This window comes from Peromyscus californicus, unplaced genomic scaffold, assembly GCF_007827085.1.
Source record: "Peromyscus californicus insignis strain IS unplaced genomic scaffold, ASM782708v3 Scaffold_24__1_contigs__length_46423439, whole genome shotgun sequence".
Lineage (NCBI taxonomy): Eukaryota > Metazoa > Chordata > Mammalia > Rodentia > Cricetidae > Peromyscus > Peromyscus californicus.
The window spans coordinates 3,435,022-3,458,096 of NW_026294535.1; the positions used below are offsets into that span (position 1 = coordinate 3,435,022).

The 23,075-nt window shown below is 48.3% G+C and overlaps 1 protein-coding gene across 8 annotated transcripts in view; it reads right to left on the reverse strand.

Annotated features, from left to right (window-relative positions):
* The window catches only part of Syn3 (synapsin III), a 454,398-nt gene that overhangs the window by 400,716 nt on the left and 30,607 nt on the right, over window positions 1-23,075 (reverse strand). For all 8 annotated transcript variants that reach the window (XM_052752956.1, XM_052752959.1, XM_052752958.1 and 5 more), the window contains exons 2-3: window positions 20,864-21,326; window positions 1,824-1,881 (exon numbers count right to left, since the gene is read on the reverse strand). In XM_052752956.1, coding sequence (XP_052608916.1) covers window positions 1,824-1,881; window positions 20,864-21,174 — 369 coding nt within the window. In that variant the 5' untranslated portion in view covers window positions 21,175-21,326. The remainder of the gene's footprint in view (window positions 1-1,823; window positions 1,882-20,863; window positions 21,327-23,075) is intronic.

Here is a 23,075-nt window from a genome sequence, read left to right on the forward strand (position 1 = left end):
AACACCTAGAAACAAGAGAGTCAGGATTCAAACATAGGCTCTCCCACTGTGCTGGCCTGAATGAGAATGCCCCCCATAGGCTAGTATATTTGGATACTTGATCTCTGGTTGGTGGAACTGTTGGAGAAGGATCAGGAGGTGTGGCCTTGTTGGAGGAGGTGTGTCACTGGAGGCAGACTTTTGAGTTATCGAAAGACTCTTTCCATTCCCAGTGTCTCTCTCTGCCTTCTACTTGAAGATCAAGATGTGAGCTCTCAGATGTTCCTGTCACCATGCCTTTGCTCTACCATCATGGACTCTAGCTCTCTGAAATCCTAAGCCCAATTAGATGCTTTCTATTATAAGTTGCCCTGGTCATGGAGTTTTGTCACACTAATATAAAAGTAACTAGTTGGGTGGTGGTGGCGTACGCCTTTAATTCCAGCACTCGGAGGCAGAGGCAGACGGGTATCTTTGAGTTCAAGGCCAGCCTGCTGTGGGATGCCCTGTATGCTATAAATATATGTTGCTATGATTGATTGATAAATAAAATGCTGATTGGCCAGTAGCCACGCAGGAAGGATAGTGTAGGTAGGACAAGAAGAGAGGAGAATTCTGGGAAGTGAAAGGTTGAGGGAGAGAGACGCTGCCAGCTGCCTCCATGGGGAGCAGGATGTAAAGTACCGGTAAGCCATGAACCACGTGGCAATGTATAGATTTATAGAAATGGGTTAATTTAAGATATAAGAACAGTTAGCAAGAAGCCTGAGCCATTGGACCATACAGTTTATAAATAATATAAGTCTCTATGTGTTTGCTTGGGTTTGAGGGCTGAGGGAGCCAGGCAAGAACAGGATAACTTCAATTACACCAGCCTAGTCGATGGAGTGAGTTCCAGGACAGCTAGGGCTACACAGGTCTCAAAAAACAAAGCAAAACAACAAAAACAACAAAAGTAACTAATACATCCACTATACTTCATAGTCAAAGTCAAAGGAGATGCCTTGGAGCCATGGGCCACGGATGGGACCCACAGCTTCCCGTGAGCAGCTCCACTGTCTCAGTTTTGTGGCATGGACTCCTTTTGACGTCTCCTTTAAGAAGAATTCTCTATCTGTGATGGTTATTCTTGGTTGTCACCTTGACTACGTCTGGAATTAACTAAAACCCAAGCTGCTGGGTATACCTATGAAAGGTTTTTTTTTTTTTTTCTTAATTAAATCATTTGAAGTGGGAAGACCCACCTATTATCTAGATTTTTTGAGGTGGGAAAATATACCTTTAATCTGGGCCACACCTTCTGCTGGCAGCCTATATAAAGGACATGGAAGAAGAGTGCTTACTCTTTGCCTATTTGCTCCCACCCTCTCTGGCAAATCCATTCCTTTACTGGCACTGGAGCCTTCTGCTTTGGAATTCTGGCATATACTGAAGACCAGTTGAGACAGTCAGCCTAGTGGACAGAGCAACTGCTGGAGTCTTGGACCTTCCATTGGCAGACAGTCATTGTTGGACTACCTGGACCACAGCCTGTAAGCCATTCTAATAAATCCCCCTTTACACACACACACACACACACACACACACACACACACACACACACACCCTATCAGTTCTGCTGTTCTGTTCCTCTACAGAACCCTGACTAATACTCTACCTAAAACTAAAAGGTTGAAAAATCAGTGGACCAGAAATTTCTGGAACTTAACGAGACTCTCAAGCACAAATCCAGGTTTTTTCTAGCAATCTTCGTTCATCATGACCACATAAGAGAGAAGAAACGTTGCTCTTGGAAATGGCCCCTGTTCAGAAAAAGGCAGGTGTGGAAAGGGGCCACCACCTACCTGTTCCACTCGTATCTCAACGTCGCCATTCACTTTCTTCCCATGGAAATACTTGGACCTGCAAGGAGACCAAGAGACCCGCTCAGGAAGGATCCATTGTCCCTTCTTCCCTTTCCCAGAAGCCTGAGCCCTAAAGGTGTAAACGAAGACAGTCTCAACCTGCCCCATCCTCCCCTGACCACCCACTGCCTTGGTATTTAGAGATAGAATGTTGGAGGAGAGGAGGAAGAGTGGATGGGACAAGAGGAGACTCCTGTACCTCAATTGCAGCCTCTAAAAGGAAGCCCTGCTCCCTGATTCTAGGGATGCTTTGAAAGACTCAATGAGACAAGGAAAACATAAACAGTGCAGTATTGATTTGGTGTTACTTTATTAAATTACATATATGTACTGCGTCAAAGACTTACTGATCTATCTGCTCCCTCATCTCTGTATCACATGTCTATTTGTCAACCACTGATCCTTTCATCCACCCACTGACCCTTCCATGACTCTATTCATAAAGCTAATTATCACCATGAGCCAGCAATCAAGGCAAAAGAGTCGATAGCATTCTTAAGACCTCACCCTCCCTTTCCACGCTGACCCCCCAACCTTCTTCTCAATTCCTCCCACTTTCCTCCATAAACACCCTACTCCTGACCATAGTTCATCTCCCTTCTGACATGACTGTTTTTCCTGCTGCTGATTACAAGTATAATTAAAATCAGTAACCGTGCTTAACACCTGTACCCCACTGCATGACAATCGGACTCCCTCAAGTCTGTGACCCCTCATTTTATCCTCAACACCACCAGAATGTGCAACACACCACAGGAATGCAATTGATTATCTGTTGAATTAATAAATAAACAAATAAAGGGATTAATGTGTTATAGGGTTTAATCTGTGGTCTTTTTCATTTAATGTGAACAACCACCATCATGAAGCAGGCATTTTTTTATTTCTATCCTGTCAAGGAGGAAACTCAATAATCCAGAGACTAAACACTTGCATATCCTAAGGGGGATCTGCACCCAGGCCTTCTTCTCTGTGTCTGTTTTCACTCAACCCTGAAACAGTCAGGACAGAAGGGTACTTAGGGGGTTAGATATCTTCCCACACTTAATGCGAAAGACCCAGTTTGCATTTCCCCTTTCCCACTGCTGTGGCAAGGAAACAAATGCTTGAGTCATTTGCTGTGACCCAGACACCACATTAAGTATTTCTACAAACCTTCCTAGGGTTGGAGGCAGCACTTTTCTTCCTCCTAGCTCATTCTCTCCTTTTCCCACAGCAGAAATGTTTATGGATTAGATAAACATTTATCTAATGTGGTCCCAACTCTCCCCTAAGTGATGTGTGGCCACATGACCCAGTTCTAATCAATAATTTGTAAGCATCACATTCAAGAACCTTCTCTTAAGTTTCTTCATTCGATTCTTTTCCCTGGAGCAGGGATGTTGCCAACTATTTTCCTAATCTTTGTTTGTGAAAGAATCCTTTCTACAAACTCTTAGACTGTTCCACTCGGTCTGTTTTCACAGCCCCCATCGATTCTCAGCCAATGCCGGGTCTTCCCAAGACCTCCAGCATCCTGGGCTGACAGCTGTGATGCTGGTGTCACTGTTTCTTACAGTGTTGACAGACTGAGATGTCACTGAGGCTGGACTTTTGTGGAACAGGAATGGTTGGTATGATCTGAAAGTGAGGTTTGTCTGTCTGTCTTTCCCTTCCTTCCTTCCTCCCTTCCTCCCTTCCTCCCTTCCTCCCTTCCTCCCTTCCTCCCTTCCTCCCTTCCTCCCTTCCTCCCTTCCTCCCTTCCTTCCTTCCTTCTTTCCCTCCCTCCCTCCCTCCCTTCCTTTCCCATTGATACTCTTCAATAAAACGTATGTTTAGCTAGCCTCACACAATGCAGAATTTCATCACAAATCCTCAACGAGCAAGTCCGCACATTCCATTCCACCTCCAGTATTTGTGGAGGAGAGAAAGACAACAAATGGCCTATGAGGTGTATGACTAATATTTAAAGCTGATGAGTATTCTAATTTTAGTTTTGTTGCTGTGGTACAAGATCTTACCAAAAGCAACTTTGAGATAGACGAAAGTATTTTGGCTTACAATTCCAGGTTATAGACCATCATTTTGGGGAAGCCAAGGCATGAACTCAAGCAGTCATAGCACATCTACAGTCCAGGGTGAAGAGAGGATAAATTCATCCCTGCCTGCTTGCCCTCATCTAGCTTTCTTTTGTAGGGAATGGCGCCCCTCACAATGGGCTGGGTTTTCCCAATGAACAATCAGGGCAATCATCCACAGACATGTCCACAGGCCAACCTTATCTAATCAATTCCTGTGCTGACACTCTTAGGCAATTCTACACTGTGGCAGGATGACACTTAAAACTATCACCATGAGTAAAGTTAGCAAACATCTAAATAAAATATCTGCATTCCTCTTTGATGACTACAACTCATAAGGTCTTAGAGTTCCATCCAGACTATGGCAGCATTGCAATGGCCAGCTCTTGGTCCTCGGTCCTAATCCCATGCTTCCCTGGTTTCCCAGTTACTCTCCACTCTGCCCTGTAACCCTGCAGATTCTGGTGTTCTCCCCCTAATACTTGACCTTCCCATCATACCTAAGAGGGGATGAGGCCGGGTCACTCCCCATATCCTGCAGACAGAGAAGTCACCTTTCAGTCTCATAACTTTTCCAGTTGTCCCACAGTTTCATATTTTCAGGATTCAACCCAGAACCTCAAGTTCCTTCCAGATGGGGACCCTGGCACCAGTTGGCCCACTTTATCCATGTGTTACTTTGCAGCTGCTTCCATGGACACACACACACACACACACCCCTGTGATGCTTCAATATGTCCTCTGCTTTTATGCTTCTGGTCTTTTGCACAGGCTTACATATCTGTTTTGCCAGGCCATCTCTTTCTCACATTCCAGAATCCTCAAGAGTGATATCTACTCTTGTTTTCTTTGGTAGCACCTGGGCTGGGTGCCCCTCCTCAGCCCCTGGGCACATCAAACTCTCAACCCTTATGGTAGCGTTCAGCCTTGTAATTCTACATTACGATCTGTCCTCTGCCTCCAAACATCCAGTCTGTGAGCTCCGAGAAACCAGAAGTTCTGTCTCAACATTCACTGCAAGTAATAGCACAAATGTGCAGGACTGTGCTTCCCACATGTTTGTTAGCAAGATAAGCGAAGTTTTCCTTGTCTCTGGCCTTCCTTGTGACCCTTTGTTGCCACCTACTGGCAAGTCATTGTAATAACTCACAGTTCTACATCTTTTATGATATGGGTTGTTGTGTAGATATCCAACCTGCACGACTGATAACCTCAGACTTGATTCCAACCTGGAACCCAGAACACTCTGCATTACATGCCACCCAAGCAGCTCTGGCCCCGAAGAGGCCTCACCTCCCCAGGAGTCTTTGGAATGTTTACTGCTGGAGCTGGCAGGCAGTCTCAGACTGAGGTGAGGGTCAGGCAGTCCGTCCCCCTGCCTGGCTGGGAGTCAGAAGTCTGTCTCCTGATGGGCCACACAGACTGCTGCCTCCTTGCTGGGGGTAGGGGGAGGTGGTGGTGGAAGGGTGGGCCCATTCAGGCTGGAGCTGCCTCAGAACAGCTCTGTCTGGCAGAGGGAAGGGGAGGGATGGCCTAGAATTCTAGATGCCTTGGGGGGTGGAGCCCACTGTCTCTGCTATTGACTGGCTGTTTGACCTCAGGCAAAAACAGATGGATCCATGGTGCCCATTGGCTTTGTCTCCCATCAGCAGCCTCAGCCCAGTGCCCTAATATGTCCATCCTCATAGCTCCTTGAATAACTCAGCCAATCAACCAAGTCCATGGTCCTGCCCTGCGAAGGGGGTGGGAACACTGGATTCCAGAAGGCTTCTGTCTCTGTGGGTGGTCTCATATTTTACTGCCACATTAAAGGCACCAGGAAGGAGAATATTATAAACTAGGGCTGCCTGGGGTGGGAAACCCCTAGCTTGAGGTCCCGGGATGTGGTGGTGTGTGAGAGAGATTTATGAGGAGTGGGCACTGCATTCTTTTCCTGCTGCAGCCAGGGAATGAGCACAAATGCGATCTACCTGTGCCAGAGCAGGGCTCTCTGACAGATCCACCAGCCTATGAAGGCAGTGAGGCTAGGTAGCTTCTCTTACTTGAACCCAGAGCTTAGGGATTCTGCTAGTCCAGCTAGGCAGCTGGGATCCTCCTCCAGCCTCCCTGAGACCAGGGATGCAGGCAGGGGCACCATGGCCACTCGTTCACGAGAGTACTGAGGGGTTAAACTCTGGAGCTCTTGCTTATGCAGCAAGCACTGTGCCCAGGGAGCCATGCCCATGGACCCAGGAAACCCTCTCTGCATGATTCAACCTACAGTGATGGACCATTTGCTCTGTGCAGAGCCACCAGGGTCCAAGGAATCAAACACGCAGACCACACAGGGCTTTCTGCCTCCTAGGAGGGAGTGAAACACAGATGGATGATAACAGACAGCGCATCAGCACAGAGATCCTGCTCGGTCCACAGAAGGGACACTGGGCCCAGCACTGGGTGTGAAGTGGGGTGGGGGTGTGGTTCCGATGAGGTGGCCCAGCTAATCCGTCAGTTCATCAGTTCGTCCAATATTTGGTGCCTGTTCTTTGCCAGGGCCTAAGGTTTCAAAGATTGTGTGTGTGTGTGTGTGTGTGTGTGTGTGTGTGTGTGTGTGTGAGAGAGAGAGAGAGAGAGAGAGAGAGAGAGAGAGAGAGAGAGAGAGAGAGAGAGAGAGAGACTAGCAAGGGCAACCATGTTGGGCAAGCACTGGGGTGCCACAGGGAGTGACACATCTTCCTGAGGCACCCCCTTTTTGGGACTGCCCCTGCCTCCTCCTCCGAATGAGGACTTAAAAGATCAATCCTAAAGCTGTAAGGGGGATTTACATTAGGACCCAGATGTAGAGGCATCCGGGAGGCCGCCAAGGATGTGCCAGGGAGATTCTCACCAGCAGGCTGCTGCTGCTGCTGGGGGGAGGGGGATGAGAGAGGCTTCACCTTGCTGGGAGAGGAAGCCCAAGGGCCTGCTGGTCCTAGAGACAGACCCAGGTCCTGTCTAGCTCTGCTATTTATATCCTGATGCTGCCTCAAGCAAACCCCCACCACCAGAGCATTAGTTTTCTCATTGGTAAAAACAATTAGGACAAGAATGACTACATCTGCCATCTGGGCAAGAATGCCTAAACAATGCTCCTGGCACACAGCAGGTGTTTTGCTAATGTTCAGACCCTTCCTTCTGTTTTTCTGCATGAAGAAGGCTGAAAGATTTATTATCTATCATCTATTCACCCATACATAGATTAACTATCCATCCAGCTTACTCATTCATCTATCTAACTCATTCACCCATATATCCACTAACCCGACTACTACTTAATTCATCCATCCATCCATCCATCCATCCATCCATCCATCCCTCCATCCCTCCATCCCCCATCCATCCATCCTCCTATCCATTCCTCCATCCCTCCATCCCTCCCTCCATCCCCCATCCATCCATCCTCCTATCCATCCATCCATCTATCCATCCATCCATCCCTCCCTCCCTCCATCCATCCATCCATCATCCATCCTTCCCTCCCTCCATCCCTCCACCTATCCATCCATCCTCCATCTCCTCTCTGTGATAAGCATCATGTTGGTCTCTGCAATTGCACTGAATGAAACATCCTGTCCAAGCAGAAAAGCCTTTACATTGTACTCGAAGACAGTCCCTGAGGAGGACACAGAGCTAATAGGTGTATGTGAACATGAGTAGGAGTGTGTGCTGGTGTATGCATACATGTGGAAGCCACAGGACATTGGACATCCTGCTCTATCACTCTATATCTACCCAAGACAGAATCTCTCTCTGAGCCTAGAGTTAAGCTGGAGGCCAGGAAGCCCCAGTGATCCTCCTTTCTCTGCCTTCCCCAACCTCTGGGGTTACAGGTGTGTGTGGGACCATGCTGAGCTTTTTCTGTGGGTGCTAAGGATCCTTCATGCTTGCGCAGCAAGCTCTCTTAGCCATGGAGTCATGTTCCCTGCCCCGTCCCCCACCCTGCTTTTACTTTTAAAATACAGAAGTCACTTCAAAAGCCTAGCTTCTCTTGAACATCAGAAACTCAGCAACATCTGGCTTGTACTCGCACATGACAAAAGCTGGCCGAGTGGCCTGCAGCTGCTGCCTTTAGAAGGAACATTGGCTGTCACACCCAGCACAGTCCTCACGGTTCTAGTCATCTCCCTGAAGCTCAAGCCAAGCAAGTGGCTGATGCCATTTGCTATGGGGTCTTTCTGAGCTGCAGTATTTCTTCACACCTGTGCTGTTCCCATCCATGTGCCCCTGAACTCAAGGACTCGCTTGTCTTCCACAGGCAATCTCTGCCGGAGCCAGTTCTGCGCCTGATAATTAACTCCTCAGAGATCTCCAGGAAGCCCAGACTGGAGGCCAGGAGAGTGGACAGGAAACCTCATCTCTTTTCCTGCCATGCCAGATGATTCCTTCTGCCAGGGAACACACTAGAGGCAGGCTTCCACAGGCCCTGGGGGAGAGATGTCTGCAATGAGGCTGGCATCTACCCAGAGACTTGCCTCTCCAGGGGCAGGGCTGCAATCAGTGGGGTAAAGTCTGGAGGCGCCAGCTCTGAAGCTGCTATTGTCCAAGCAGACCCAGGTCTCTGAGGGACTCTATAGGAAGAAGGTCACTGAGAGGGCTTGGCCTAGAGAGCCATGTTGTGGAGGGTGAGGTAAGACTTGTAATGAAGCCGTAGAATTCCTCAGAGAAGAATGAGACAAAGGCATAAGATGGGGTAAAACAAAGGCAGGATGAGAACAGCAAAAGCTTCAGTTTAGAGCTTCTTCAAAGGACTTCTAGGGTAAGCTCTTTGGGGCCTGAGCCCTTTATTAACTTTCCAAATGAATACCCAAACCAAGCTTGGGCCCGCCTACACAATGGGGTACTCTCCCCTTTCCCACCACCCACTTGATCTCTGCCAGTTAATTCTACTTATACTGAGCTGTACTGGCATGCTCAGTTTATCAAGCTGAATTTCATCTCCATCTTTCATTGCTCCAGTGGTCTTAGTTCTATTCATTTAAGCCACGTGGAAGAAGTCCTCTATTTTGGTCGTTTCTAAGGTTGGCTTGTCATCATTGTCAAAAAGCAGGTTCCTGGCTCCATTCTGGACATTTGGAGCCCACTGTGGTATGTGACAGTTCCTATTGGTCTGACCTGGATCCATGGATTCCTTGTCTAGTAGTGGCTCTTCTTTTTGTATTTGCCTGTGTCTTGACAGACCCAAGCTTCCTTCCTGTACACAAACCTTTGTGGGCTTGTCCCAAAGTATCCCTGAGAAATAAGGAGTAGACTAAGCCAGGCTTAATTTTCACCGAGAATTTGTTTTTAAGTACAAGGACAAACAAGAGTTGATGTATGCATGTGTAGCCGGAAGATTTTCTGTGTCCCTCCTGCCAGTTCCCAATCCCATAGCCGCTTATAAATAATCATTCAGAGGCTTAATATTAATTACAAACTGTTTGGTCTATGGCTCAGGCTTATTGCTAGCAAGCTCATTCATCTTAAATTAACCCATTTCTATTAATCTATGTGTTGCCATGTGGCCATGGCATTACCGGTCTGCTGGCATCTTGTTGCTGCTTGGGGGCAGGCTGGCATCTGTACTGACTTCACCCTCTTCTCCCTGTACCTTTTTTCTTTAGAAAGAGGTTGCATGAAAACCTTCCTTTTTGATTAGACAGAAAAGGGGAAGTGCTGTGGGATGGTCTTTCTGTATGCTGTGAATATGTATTGCTACCATTGGTTAATAAAGAAGCTGCTATAGCCTATGGCAAGACAGGATGCAGCCATGTGAGAAATCCAAGCAAAGATACAGGAGAAAAGTCAGAGGAGATGCTGAGCGCTGCTGGGGGAGCAAGATGCAATGGAACACAAGTAACACCACAAAGCCACGCGGCAAAACACAGATTAATAGAAATGGGTTAATTTAAGATGAGAGAGCTAGCTAGCAAGAAGCCTAAGCCATAGAGCAAACAGTTTGTAATTAATATTAAGCCTCTGACTGGTTGGTCGGGTACTGGCGGGTGGGAAGATTTATCTGGCTACATGCATGTGTGATGTATGCATATCTCTAGAGGGGCTTCACAAGCTGGCTCTCTAGAACTCCGTACATTCTTTTCCTCCTAAGAACTTCTCCATGTATATCCAGTGAAGCCTCATTTTGCTTATATTGAACGCAGTTACTTTTCTTTAGAAAGAACTTGACCCTATACAGCAGGTTTAGCGTGGTAGCTGGAAACGTTCATTCTAATGGAAATACTCATCTGGAGATATGATCTTCACCATCCACATGTTGTATATCTAAGGAAATGGGCCCAGAGAGGCAAGTGTCCTTTACCTGTGAGATCTCAGCTTAGCCAAGCTCTTTAGAGAGACAGCAAGAAGAAAGATTTTGGAAAAACTTTCTCCATATTCCCTTCTGTTCAAAGACATTTTCCTTGGACTTTCTAGCAGGGTTCCGAGGGTGAAGCTCTTCTCTAAGATTCTCCAAGAGCAGAGTGTGGGTCATACTCTTTCTGTTTTCCCTTCCTCCCTCTCTACTCACAGGAGCTGGGTAGGAAGCTGAGAGGACACCAGCCCTTGGATTGGACAGCAAGAAGACCTCACGGAGAAGGGTCAGCACTTGAAAAATTCCTCAAGTCAAAGGGCCAGGGGCTTGGGTGCCACACAAGGCCCTCACTGTGTGCACACATTGTCTCCCTGATAAAAGGGGCCGGGCCTGGGAAAACCCAGCTGTCTCCAGGCAACAGTGCTGGTTGATGGGGAATGTCCAGGCCCCTCCCCTCCCCCTGGACACTAGGGCAGGGAGAGAGGCAGGGAGGGAGGGGCAGAGGTACAGAGCCAATGTCCAGCACAGAAGCCTACCAGGTGGGGTCAGGTGGAATGTTTGGGTTAGTAAGTAAAGGAGGTAGGAGGTGACACCCCTTTAATAAGGGACTCCCTCTTCTCATCTCACCAGAAGTCCCTTACAGTTCTCCACACACATGCCGTTGCCTTGTGGAATGGAGAACCTGTGGTGGCAATGGGCATGAGTTGTTCCCAGAGCTGGGGGTCTTCAGCAGGGAGTTTTGCCTCTCTGCTTTAAGCCTCTGCACTTAGTTCAGGGCCAGCCGATGGGCTCGGAGCTCCCACTGCATCTCAGAGTGACTGCCAGTTCGCCAGGGCCCACACACCCCTCCTCCAGGGCTTCTGGAAGCTCGCCCTCTAGCACAACCAGCTGAACTGAGAAGCATGCCAAGCGGCTTCCTTCCCTCTGGCTCCCAGGGCTATTATATTCACAAGCAATTAGTAACTGCAATTAATTGTTAATAACAGTTACCATCCCAGGGCCTATTATGTCAGGCTGAGCCATGCACCAACCCCACCCACGCCATTATCTTTAACCTTCATGATTACCCTTCTGGAAAGCTAGTCCGAAGTCGTGCCTTACAGGGGAGGAATGTGAGGTTGGGAGGTTGACCAAGATCTTATAATGGAGAGGGAAAGTGAGGGCCACATCCCACAGCATCCAGGAGTTTGGCTGGAATCTGTCCTCTGCACTTATCTCCCTCCATGCTGGTGATGGCAGAGAAAGCTATACTCTGAGAATGGGGCCAGTCAGGAGACCTGGGTTGGCTCCGCAACCAGAAAGACCCCTCAGAGGCCAGCCTCTTGCTGGTTGCACATTTGTAAACCAGGCTGTATCACTTGTTTTCTTCTTCCTTGATAGAAAAAACTGGATACTCAATGAAATTTGGATTTCAAATGAACAGCAAAGAAATTTTTAGTGTAAGTCTATCTCATGTCTCACAGTGCACACTTAGGCTCGGTCACTAAGTGTTAACTTGAAAACCTGTGTTTTTGTTTACTCAGTCTGACGACCTACTTTGATGGTAATCTTGATTGTCGATTTGATGGACTTTAGAATTACTATGGAAACACACCTGTGAGTGGCACCATCCCATGGGCTGGGTGGTCAGATGGACTGACAAGGAGAAAGGCAGCTGAGCACCAGCATTCATCTCCTTCTGCTTCCTGACAGCTGACACAGTGTGCCTATCTGCCTCACACACCCACCGCCATACTTTGCCCACCATGGTGGACTGTCACCCTTAAAGTCTGAGCCCAGATAGACCCTTCTTCCCTCAAGCTGCTTCTGGCCAGGTATCTGGTCACATAAAGGAGAAAAGTCACTAACAGACCTTCCCATAGGCCACTGCTGGTGATGCCAACTGAGATTACACCCTTCCCCCACCCCTATCCATAGGCCACTGCTGGTGATGCCAACTCTGGGATCACACCCTTCTCCCACCCTTACCCCCAGGTGGTAAAGATGGAAGCAGAGGATCCTGGTTACCATGGGACCAATTAGGCCCACTGCAAGTCCTCAGGCAGACATTCCAAGGTGTCTTGCTGTCCTTGTTCCTCTGGCCAAGCAGCCACAAGCAGTCTGACCTCTTAGTAGAAGGCTGGGGTCTTTCTGTTACCACCCAGGGATGCAGCAGTGAGCCTTGAGAATACCAAGCAAGTGTCAGGAACCTTCCTGAAACCCAGAGCACCCAAGTGTCTTTGAGAGAACCTTTCCAAGGCACCCACAAGCCAGAACCTTCCCATAGCAGAAACAGAAGCTCTTCGGTGACCTTCTTCACCAATTAAATACCCAGCTCACTGATCTCACCATGTGTTAGGTACTGTGCTCAAAACTCCAGTTATGGGTAAACAGGGAAGACAGAAACAGTCTCAAGGGGGAACTTACGTTGGAAGCACAATACTGAGACTCGGGTGGAGAAACGGCACGTGCTGAAAAGTTCACGTGAAAGAGATGAGAAGGGTACTCTTACTAGGGGCTTCGTCATATCCCCTCGAGGCCAATGAGGTAGGGAAAGAGACGGTGTTACCACCCACTTCTCACACAAAGAAACTGAGGCTCACAAGCAAGCTGGCCAAGACGCAGAGACGGCTCAGACCCAAATTCTCTAGAACTTGTCCTCTTTTCCATTTAATTCTCATAGAAAAATCATGTCTGACATGGGTTCCTGGAAGTGACAGCTTTAATATCATAACAGGGAAGAGACTGGAGAGGTCCCTGCCTGGCTCCCTTGGTACTTTAAAGAGGAAAAATAGTCTGTGTGTCCAAGTGCAATTTCTACACAAGGTTCCCTTTGGCAGTCTGAGATCACGAGTGTCTGGATGCCCGCAAGGACTCCATTTCCTCCTGGCACCTTTACACTCAGTTACTCCAAGGGCTCTGGCAGGGTGAGGCCGACTGGCTGGGGCAGGGCACCTTCCTCCAGGGTGAGGCCACCAGTCTTCCGTGCTTGGCCAATGAGGTGTTAATGGAGTTCTGCCACCATTCTCTCAGCTGGGTTGTCTGATGCTGCATATGTGTGCATGTGGAGGCAGTGCCAGGGCCCACTCCCATGCAGCACAGGAGGTCCTGGGCTTCAGGTGAGGCTGGGAGAGCAGCAAGAACACACTGACACCCAGGCTTGTCCTCAAATGCCCTAGCTGGATCCCAAGATTCAGTAACATCTGCTTGGTTTAGGGCACAGAGCCTCAAGCTTTCTTATTTATAAAACAAGGATAGTATTAGTACCCACACAGTAATTAAGAGGACTAAATTACAGAATGGATGGAAACCACTTAGCACAATGCCTGGTGATGGGAAGGGCAGAAGACTGTTAGTGTTCATGTCAATTGACAGAATCTTGAGTCACCTGAGAGATGTGCCCCTAGACATGCTTTTGGGGAGTATCTTAATTACATTAATTGATGTGAGAAGACCCATCTTAACTGTGGGAGGGACCATTCCCTGGGCAGAGGACCCCTTGGCTGTTTAAAATGGGGAAAATAAGCTGGGTGGCAATGTGCTCTCTCTTCCTAACATAGGTTCTAAATAACCATGTACCTCCAGTTCCAGCCCCTGAGATCCCCCCCTCTATGATGGACTCAGCCTGAAACTCTGAGCCGTAACAAACCCGCTCTTTCTTAAGTTGCTTTTGTCAGAGTATTTTATCCCAGCTGCAGGAAAAGAGATGAAGTCCATTCATAAATGCTGTCCATGTAACAATGAGGACATAGTCTGGTCCTCAAAGAGTTCCCAGTGGGCCCTTGTGCGTCTTTGCTCTTCTGTGTCATCCATCCTGCCCAGCATCTCCGTCCTGGCGATCAAAGAAGGCTTGGGTAGGAAGACAGCTCCTGTTCCCCTCCCAGTTCAGCCTCTGGATTGAGCAGGTGTGTGGCTCTTCTGCTGCTTCCTCACCTGGACAACAGCCCTGGTGGGTCCACTGTAAAGTGCAGGTGAGCAACGCTGTGCTGATGTGCCTATGACTTCCATGGTGTAACTCTTCCCACCAGGGCCAATGTGGCTCTCTGTCAGGGTGAGGTGAGAGCAGGTGGGATTTACGCAAACTACCAAGGTCATTCCTAGGGGTCACACTCACACCGTGTCCTTACCACTAATTTCCAAGATCATTTGTTCAGTCATCAGACATTTCTACTGTCCCTGCTATCTGTCCTGCTCTAGGCATAAAAACACAGAGTGGCACCATTTAGGAGTGGGTGGGCCATCGGAGATAGAGGAGACAAAGATGCCCATTTTGATCTTTTTCCACCTAGAAGTGCACCAGGCAGTCATCCAGGGCTACCATGAACTGTGGCTTGTCAGGCAAATGAGGGATGTCAGCCGCTAGGCTCCATGAATGGTGGCTAGGGAGCATTTCAAATGAAGGACACCCTATCCATGTGTCTTGAACTAAGGAAATAAACAAGGAAGGGGAGGAATGAATAAGCAGACAGTAAGACAGGTCACTGTTTGACAGATCTACAGCCAATCTGAAAACAAGGTCACAGTTAACTGAGGAGAGATGACCCCTGAGAACACAGGCTTATCTCTATCTGCCTGCCCAGCGCCCCTCCTCTCTCGCCTGACCCCCATCTGGAGAACTCGCAAGCAGAATGGTACAGCTGGACCCACCTGGTGATGGTCTTTACAATGGTTAAATGACAAAATGCTTTCATTTGGAAAGTCAAACCTGGGGCTCTGGTTGGTGCCCCTACATATCTCCCCTCACTTTTGTATGTGTACATGTGCAAGGGGTAATCATGTATGCTTAAGTGTGTGGTGTGTGCACTAAGGATGCCCCAGGGGCCATTCCTCAGCTCCTGCCCACCTTATTTTCGAGACACTGAACCTCGAACTTGCCAAGTAGGGTAGCCACTGAGCCCTAAGGGTCCCTCTGCCTCCACCCCCCCTCCCCCAGTGCTGGATTACAAGCATGCACCACCACATCCAGCTTTTTATGTGGGCTCTGGGAATTGAACTCAAGACCTCACACTTCAGTGACTGGTACTTTACCAACTGAGCTATTTCCCAGCCTCTCCTTCATCTTTAGAAAGTAATCTTGAAACATTCACTTTTCAGTGACTCTAGTGTACTGATAAAGAGCCAAGACTTTATACATATGGGAATTAAAATCCCGACTCCTTGCGCGGTGGGTTTTGAACCACTGACTACTAAAGTAAGGTGCTTGTCCGTTCACATCCTCCTGGATAGACAGGGATGGGGACAATGACATACACTGACTGAGCACCGAGTGTGCATTGAGCTCCAAACGATGTAAAGATGAGGAAGAACTTAGGGAAGAGACAACTGCAATCTGCTGTGATGTGTGCCCCAAGGCTGCAGGGAATATGTGTTAAGTTACGCCGGGGAAATAGTGACCAGCGCTGAGACGAGGTGTTCATGTCGGAGCTGGTTCCCCCCTGAAGATGGAACACCTTTACAAGCGTCTAAGAATCAACAGAAACTGGCTGGGTGATCACAATAGGGAAGGGTTTTCTGGGGCACAGGGAACAGAAAGTGCTAAGGCAAGGTATGCTTGGGAACCACATGTTTGCAAAGCAGGACACAGTGCTGGAGACATATCCAGACAGAGGGTGCATAGTTTAGGACTGAACTTGGAGTTTAGGCTGGTGATGCACTATCAAAGGGTGGAAACTGCTTATCCAGAGAGGATACTGTGATGCTAGGTTAGAAGGTGACCAGGAGACAAGGTCAGGACTGGAAGCCTGAAGCCAGGGAAACTGCTGGAAATTCTAGGCACATGAGCCAGTACAGGGGCAGCAGGCTAAAGACAACAGCTTGAAACGGAATCATTTGCTCACTCCTTTCTCTTGTGGTTCCCAAGACTGATTGCTCTGCCCCATCCCAGAGGACAGACCTGCCACTAAACCAGACCTCCAGCAGTGTGGCCAGAAGCTCTCTAGAGACCCTTGCCCTGCCTAGGTTCATCTCCCAAGCTGCATTTAAAGTGCTCAGCTCTGAATCCTTGCAGCAAAGGCGGCTTTGGGGATCTGAGTTTCTCTTCAGAAAATACAAAACACTATAAACCTGACCAAAAGCCTGTGGTAGGGAAGGGCGCGGGCTCAAAGGGAGAACATCCCTCTACCGTTTCTCTCCAGGGACAAACTGTCAACCACCTTCTAAATATTTATGTTTACACCCATAGACTAACGCTGTTCTCAGCCTGGGGCAGAAAAGCTCCATTTCTGCAGAGGATGTTGGTTAATGCAAAATTAGTATCTGGTCCAAGTGCTGACAATAAGTGATTGATGAGCATCCATCCCTATATCATATAGGGACACCTATATCATTCCCCACACCAAAGCCTGGGAACATCACAGAAGGGAGGGCGGAAAGAATGGAAGAGTAGGAGGGTGGGGAGGAGTGTCATGAAACATTGCCATCCAGATATGACGTTGTTACTGTAACCATGAACACACAGCTGCTATGGATACTTGCCTAAGATTGGACCCTCCCATATTCCATTTTAGAAAGAGGAGGTAACCACAACCCCACCCCCCTTTTCCTGAGGAGTTGATGATTGTTAATGGTTGCTATAAGGGGGCATGTCATTTTCTCAAAGGGTATTGTCACTGAGGGACTAGGTGGGAAGAAAATTAAGAAAAAAATAAAATAAATGCAAGTTCTCTTCCCCAGAGCTCTAGCCAGTTCTTAGGTGGAATTAAGGGGGCCCACGGGTTTAAATAATCTGCCAGCTGGACTCCCCAAAAAGGCATGAGTTCCCACAACACCCTCTGCTAGCAAGGAAACCTCATGAGACAGATTGGCCCAGGACCAGGAAAAGGAAGACAGTTTGCAGGGCTCAGTCTGAGAAGGGTCAGGAAGGGGCCAGCAGCATGCTTGTGGGGGCTGGGGGTGGGGTCACTCTCAGCCCAGACAGTAGATGCCCACCTCATTAGCATCTCAAAAGGGAAGGAAGGAGCTGTGGGAGCTGGCTTCTTCCCTTTTCACAACCTCCTCCCCTTTGGAGACCTTCACACAAAGGAGGAGGAGCTGAGGAGAAGCACGGACCTCGAGGCAGCTGGTTCTGCCAGGATACACTGGACCATGGGGCTAGCCTGCCACCTGCTGGCTACTTTTGGTAGCTATGGCCAGGCATTTTTGGAGAATTCTGTAGGCAGGATTGAGAATCTTCTGATGTCTGCATGTTTTTAGTTCTGGCAACAGCCTCCCTATGTAGCCAAGACTGGTCTTGAACTCAAAATTCTCCCAACCTGAGCCTCTTGAGTGTAAGGATTACATGTGTGGACCACCACAACCAGCAAGACCCATTTTAGGTACCCAGTGAGCATTAATTTGGAGACAACTGGGATGCTACTTGTGATGCTGAGAGGTTAGAAAGTTCAGGAAGATTCAATGGAGTTCAGAGAAGAAGCAGATGGGTCTGTGGTGGGAAGTCTCTCAGTCACAAACATGCGTGACTATGGAACCAATTCCCAGGTGAGCCCACAAGCGTCAGTTTCTTTTCCCCACCAAAGGGCAGGAAGAAAGCCAGGAAGCAAACACTGTTGTTCTTCAGACCTGATGAAAGTGTGAGCGGGTGATGGCAGTTTCAATACACTGATCTCCAGCTCCCACCCCCAAGGGAGCGGCGCCTAAGACGTAGACACTCTTCATTCCTGTAAATTCAGGAGCTTGATGACCAAAGCCCAAATTTAAATGCTACTTGGATGGGTCCCAGTCTTGTCCACTGTGACTTGCCACGGTGCCATATGCTCTATGGGTAGACAGAGCAGTTTCGATCTGAGTCAACTACTCAGGGGCCAAGCAGGAAGGCATGGGTAACAGGAAAGGGGGCACAAGGGGATAAACCCTGTCCTTTCTGCACAATGCTGAGGATAAAGGCACAAACCAAGAAGGCCTGAAGGCACTGCTGTCATGATCAATGTCACAGAGAGAGGGTCACAGTCCTTTATAATAGCATGCACATATACTAAAATGGCACTTAGTAGCTGTTGGGTGTAGCTGGAAGTTTTCCTGTGTCCCGCTTGGTTTGCAGATGCTCAGACCCAAGTAAACACACAGAGGCTTATATTAATTAAAACTGCTCAGCCATTAGCTCAGGCTTCCTATTGACTAGCCCTTACATGTAAACTAACCCATTTCTGTTAATCTATATGTCGCCACGTGTTCTGTGGCTTTACCTGTGTGCCATTACATGGATAGCGGGCTGGCATCTCCTGACTCAGCCTTCCTCTTCCCAGAATTCTCCTTGTCTGCTTATCCCACCTATCCTTCCTGCCTGGCTACCAGCCAATCAGCATTTTATTTATCAACCAATGTACAAATGCGTTATCCCACAGCAGTTGGGTACTTTTATACTAACTTGGATGTTACCCACGCCCACAAAGCCCCTTTATGAGGCAGGCACTGCATTTAGCAGAGCAGATTACAGGAGCTGCATGGCTGCAGGGGTTTGGGAGACAGCGCAGGAACTCTGATACCATGGCATGGCGCCTCCACTGTTCAACTCCACTTCCAAACACACAGCCGAGGCAGAGGTTGAAACCTGGCACAGAAGGAGGCCAAATGTCTGGTTAGGGGCTGGGGAGATGGCTCAGTGGATAAAGTGTTTGACTTGCAAGTGTGGGGATTGGAGTCCAGATCCCTGCCAGTGAAAGCCTGGCAGGCATGGTGGCCACTGGTAGGTAATCCGGTGGTGGTGGTGGTGGTGATGGTGGTGGTGGTAGTGGTGGTGGTGGTGGTGGTGGTGGTGGTGGTGGTGATGGTGATGGTGATGGTGATGGTGGTGGTGGTGGAGCAAACTGGTTAGCTAATCTAGCAGGAGACGGTAAGCTCTGGATTCATTGAGAGATCCTGTCTCTAAACAAAGTAGAAACTGGCCCAGGAAGACACTTGATGTTAACTTCAGGTCTCCACACAGCATATTTGTTAACACACATACATGTACCCACATACCACACACAGACAGGCTTGTAAAAAAAAAAGTTGGATTAAATAGCACCCGGAGACTCCAAGGATACTGCAGCCAGTTAATTACTGGGCAGAGGGGCAGGCGCTTTGCCCCTGGATAAGGGCCTGGGAGCAAAACCTCCAAAGATACCAAGCCTCAGGTACACAACCCCAGGGTGAGCTTTGTGCCCGTGTACAGCAGACACAGGCAAGCCTGGGATACAAAAGCCTTTGAGAAAAGAAGACAACTCAGACTGGACCAGACAGAGGCAACTTCCAGGCCACCCTGTTTAAGATGAGGTCATTTCTAGTTTGAGTGTGGGGGCTCACACCTGTAATCCCAGCACTCGGGAGGCAGAGGCAGGAAGCTCACCCGTGAGTTTGAACTCAGATTTGGCTCCATAGTGAGTTCCAGGCCTAAAGCAATTAACAGTAAAGAGGTCACTTCTGATTGGAAAGGTGAAGTCTGCCGCCTAAATCAGCTGAATACTTTAACACTGCTGAACATCACGAATGCAGCTTCCACTGCAAAGCAGAGGCTCAGTCAACCCCAACCTGAGTTCACTTCCCTGGGGATGCTGGGTGCAGACAATATGCCAGTCTGGAGATTAGGAGATACGCACACACCATGCATGCGTCTACTGTCAGAACCACTCTGCTTTCCACAGGTTCAGCTCTGCTCTGGGTACAGAGCTTCATTATCTCCACACTTGGGCCGATGTCATTAGCTGTAAACGCTGTCTTCTAATGGGACTTACAGTATTTGTTACCTCCAGGACCCCAAAGTTGGGGTACAGACTTATTCCCCTAGGCAGCCCCACATGAGCACCTCATCTGATCCTGCACAACCTTTGTGCTGATCTGGTGCTCTGTGACTGGTCAGTTGCTGAATGATGACCGCAGTGAGTGGACAGGCCTCTGCTTTCAGAACCTACTGTCTGGAGGAGGCTGGAGAACTAGTCATTCCTGCCCACTTGGGTGTCAGAGGTCAAGCTCATGGGAGAAATGGGATGCAAGGGTGGGTCACCTGCTCCCAAGAGTTTAGGATAAGAACTGTGAGCTTCTGTTGATTCCTGCGCCCTCCTAACACCCTCATTTGGCAGAGTGGAGGGAACCTGGGAAACACTGCCAGGTGTATTTCAGGCTTGAGGACTTGGCTTGTTCAGAAAGGTTATATGGTTTCTGTGCTGTGTCTCTAGAACACTCCCAGCACCCATATCATAACCTTTAAGATGTTTATAGCATGCTGGGTAGTGGTGGTGCACGCCTTTAATCCCAGCACTTGGGAGGCAGAGGCAGGCGGATCTTTGTGAGTTCGAGGCCAGCCTGGGCTACAGAGTGAGTTCCAGGAAAGGCGCAAAGGTACACAGAGAAACCCTGTCTTGGAAAAAAAAAAAAGAAAAGAAAAAAAAAGAAAAGATGTTTACAGCATACACAGGGAACTTTCCAGACTAGGGACCTCTGTTTGTTTATTTTAGAACTGTTAGACTTGCAATTTGCAGAGGGGGATCTGTTGGTGTAAGGCCCCTAGGGAGGGGAAAAAGGCATATAGCTTCTCTTTGGTAAACCCCTCCTGCTCCCAGCTAGCCTCAGAAACCATATAAGCCTTTTATAGCACTTGGTTTTTCATTCCGTCTTCCCAAGAGGTGAGACAGCCCCATGCAGGCTCCATCCCTGAAGCTGCTTACCAGTCTGTGTGGGCATCATCAATCACCAACAAGATCCTGGGTCTCTGAACCACGGGGGTGACAGGAGTGGGTGGTTCCATTAGCCCCGAGGGGGCCTGTGGGGTCTGTTTCATGGCACTGGAGAAGGAGCTGAACAGGCTGGATCCCGGAGAAGAGAAAGAGGCAGCCAGGGGCTGGGGGTGCCTCCTCTCTGTGGCCGGGGATGCTGGGGAGCTGCTGGAGCTCTCTGGGCGCTGCAGGTCCGGCATGTAGCCATTGGGCAGGTTGGCTACAAAGCTGCTGTCGGACAGACGCCTCCGGAGGAAGTTCATGGCTGCGACAGATGGGAAGCCTCCGTCCACACAAAAGCAGCTAGGTAAGGCTCAAAGTGCAGGTTGCCAGCGGCAGGGAGCAGGAGGCTTGGGGTCCGAGGAGCCCAGGGGTTCTACACCACCAGAAGTGGGCTTCACAGGATTCTGTTTACCTGTTGGAAAGAATCCAGTAAGCACATTAGTGGAACCAGCCTTCTCCCCTTTAAAAGCAAACAGATAAAGGACATTTTCAGCCCATTGCTGGTGGCTTTGAAAACTGGGACACACTTTGAGAGACTATTTGGCAATATGCCTTAAAAGCATACAACTTCCATTTTCAGGAATTCTACACTAAGAAAAATAATCTAAGTAACATGTAAAAACCTCATGCATACATAGGTTTACCACAGCCTTACTGACACTGTTTAAAATACTGGAAAGCCACTCAATATTCAGCCACAGGATGACACAGTCACTTGGTGAATTGTTTCTGTCCCTTCAAAAAAGGGTTCAGACGGAGCATCTTTAGTAACAAAACTAAGTTTCATGTTGTAATGTTAAACACATCAAGTCTGCCCTTGCTGGCACATGCCAGCAGTCACAGCTACACTGGAGGCAGAGACAGGTACATCAATAGTTCAAGACCTGCCTGGCCTATAGTGAGTCCAAGGCCAGCGTGAATGACTTAGTAAGAGCCTCTCTCAGAATTAAATGGATGAACAAATATATAAAAACTTTAAATGGCTGGGGCTATAGCTCAGTGGTAGAGGGGTCTAGCATGCAGGAAACCCTGACTTAGATCCCCAGCACTGACAGAAAAGAATCAGAACACAAAATTACATGTATAAGATAACTACAGCCATAGAAAAGTAACACCACTTAGAAATTAAAAATAAATCATAGCAGTGAATACATTTTGGTAACCCATGTTTTTTGACCTCTTTCTGTTTATTTGTGTTCTCCTAATTTTCTTGAATGTATAATGCTGAAGATTGAGATCCCCCCCACATAAGTTCATATGTTGAAGATCTGATCCCCAGTGAGAAGAGATTTGGAGGAGAGTGTAGCTTGAGTTTTCCTGCCTGGCCCACAGTCAGGACAAATCTTTGTCACCCGCCAGTCCCACAGCTGCTCAGGCCCAACCAAGTAAACACAGAGACTTATATTGCTTACAAACTGTATGGCCATGGCAGGCTTCTTGCTAACTGTTCTTATATCTTAAATTAACCCATTTCTATAAATCTATACCTTGCCACGTGGCTCGTGGCTTACTGGCATCTTCACATGCTGCTTGTTATGGTGGTGGCTGGCAGTCTCCCCCCCCTTTCCTGTTCTCTCAATTCTCCTCTCTGTTAGTCCCACCTATATTCTCTGTGTGGTAGCCATCTTTACATGGCTTATTTTTTATACTACCTTTACTGTCTCTTTAAAGACTTTATTTTTAAAAACTATGTATTTCTTTATATAACTGTATATATTCCTTTTTCTCTCTCTTCCAAGCCTACATACATTTTTACACACATTGTAAAGCATTTTAAAGTCTTGTTTCATCTGTATCTGCCTTATTGTGTAACTATTGCTTTAAACTGCAGCATTTGCAAGACCAAAATGGCCTCTGTGGCTTGTGGCTCTGCCCACCTCTGTAGCTAGAGTTTTCCTGCCTTGCCCACAGTCAGGACAAATCTCTGTCATCCGCCACTCCCACAGCCGCTCAGGCCCAACCAAGTAAACACAGAGACTTATATTGCTTACAAACTGTATGGCCGTGGCAGACTTCTTGCTAACTGTTCTTACAGCTTAAATTAATCCATTTCCATAAATCTATACCTTGCCACGTGGCTTGTGGCTTACCGGCATCTTCACATGCTGCTTGTCATGGCAGCGACTGGCTGTCTCACCCTCCCCCTTCCTGTTCTCTCAGT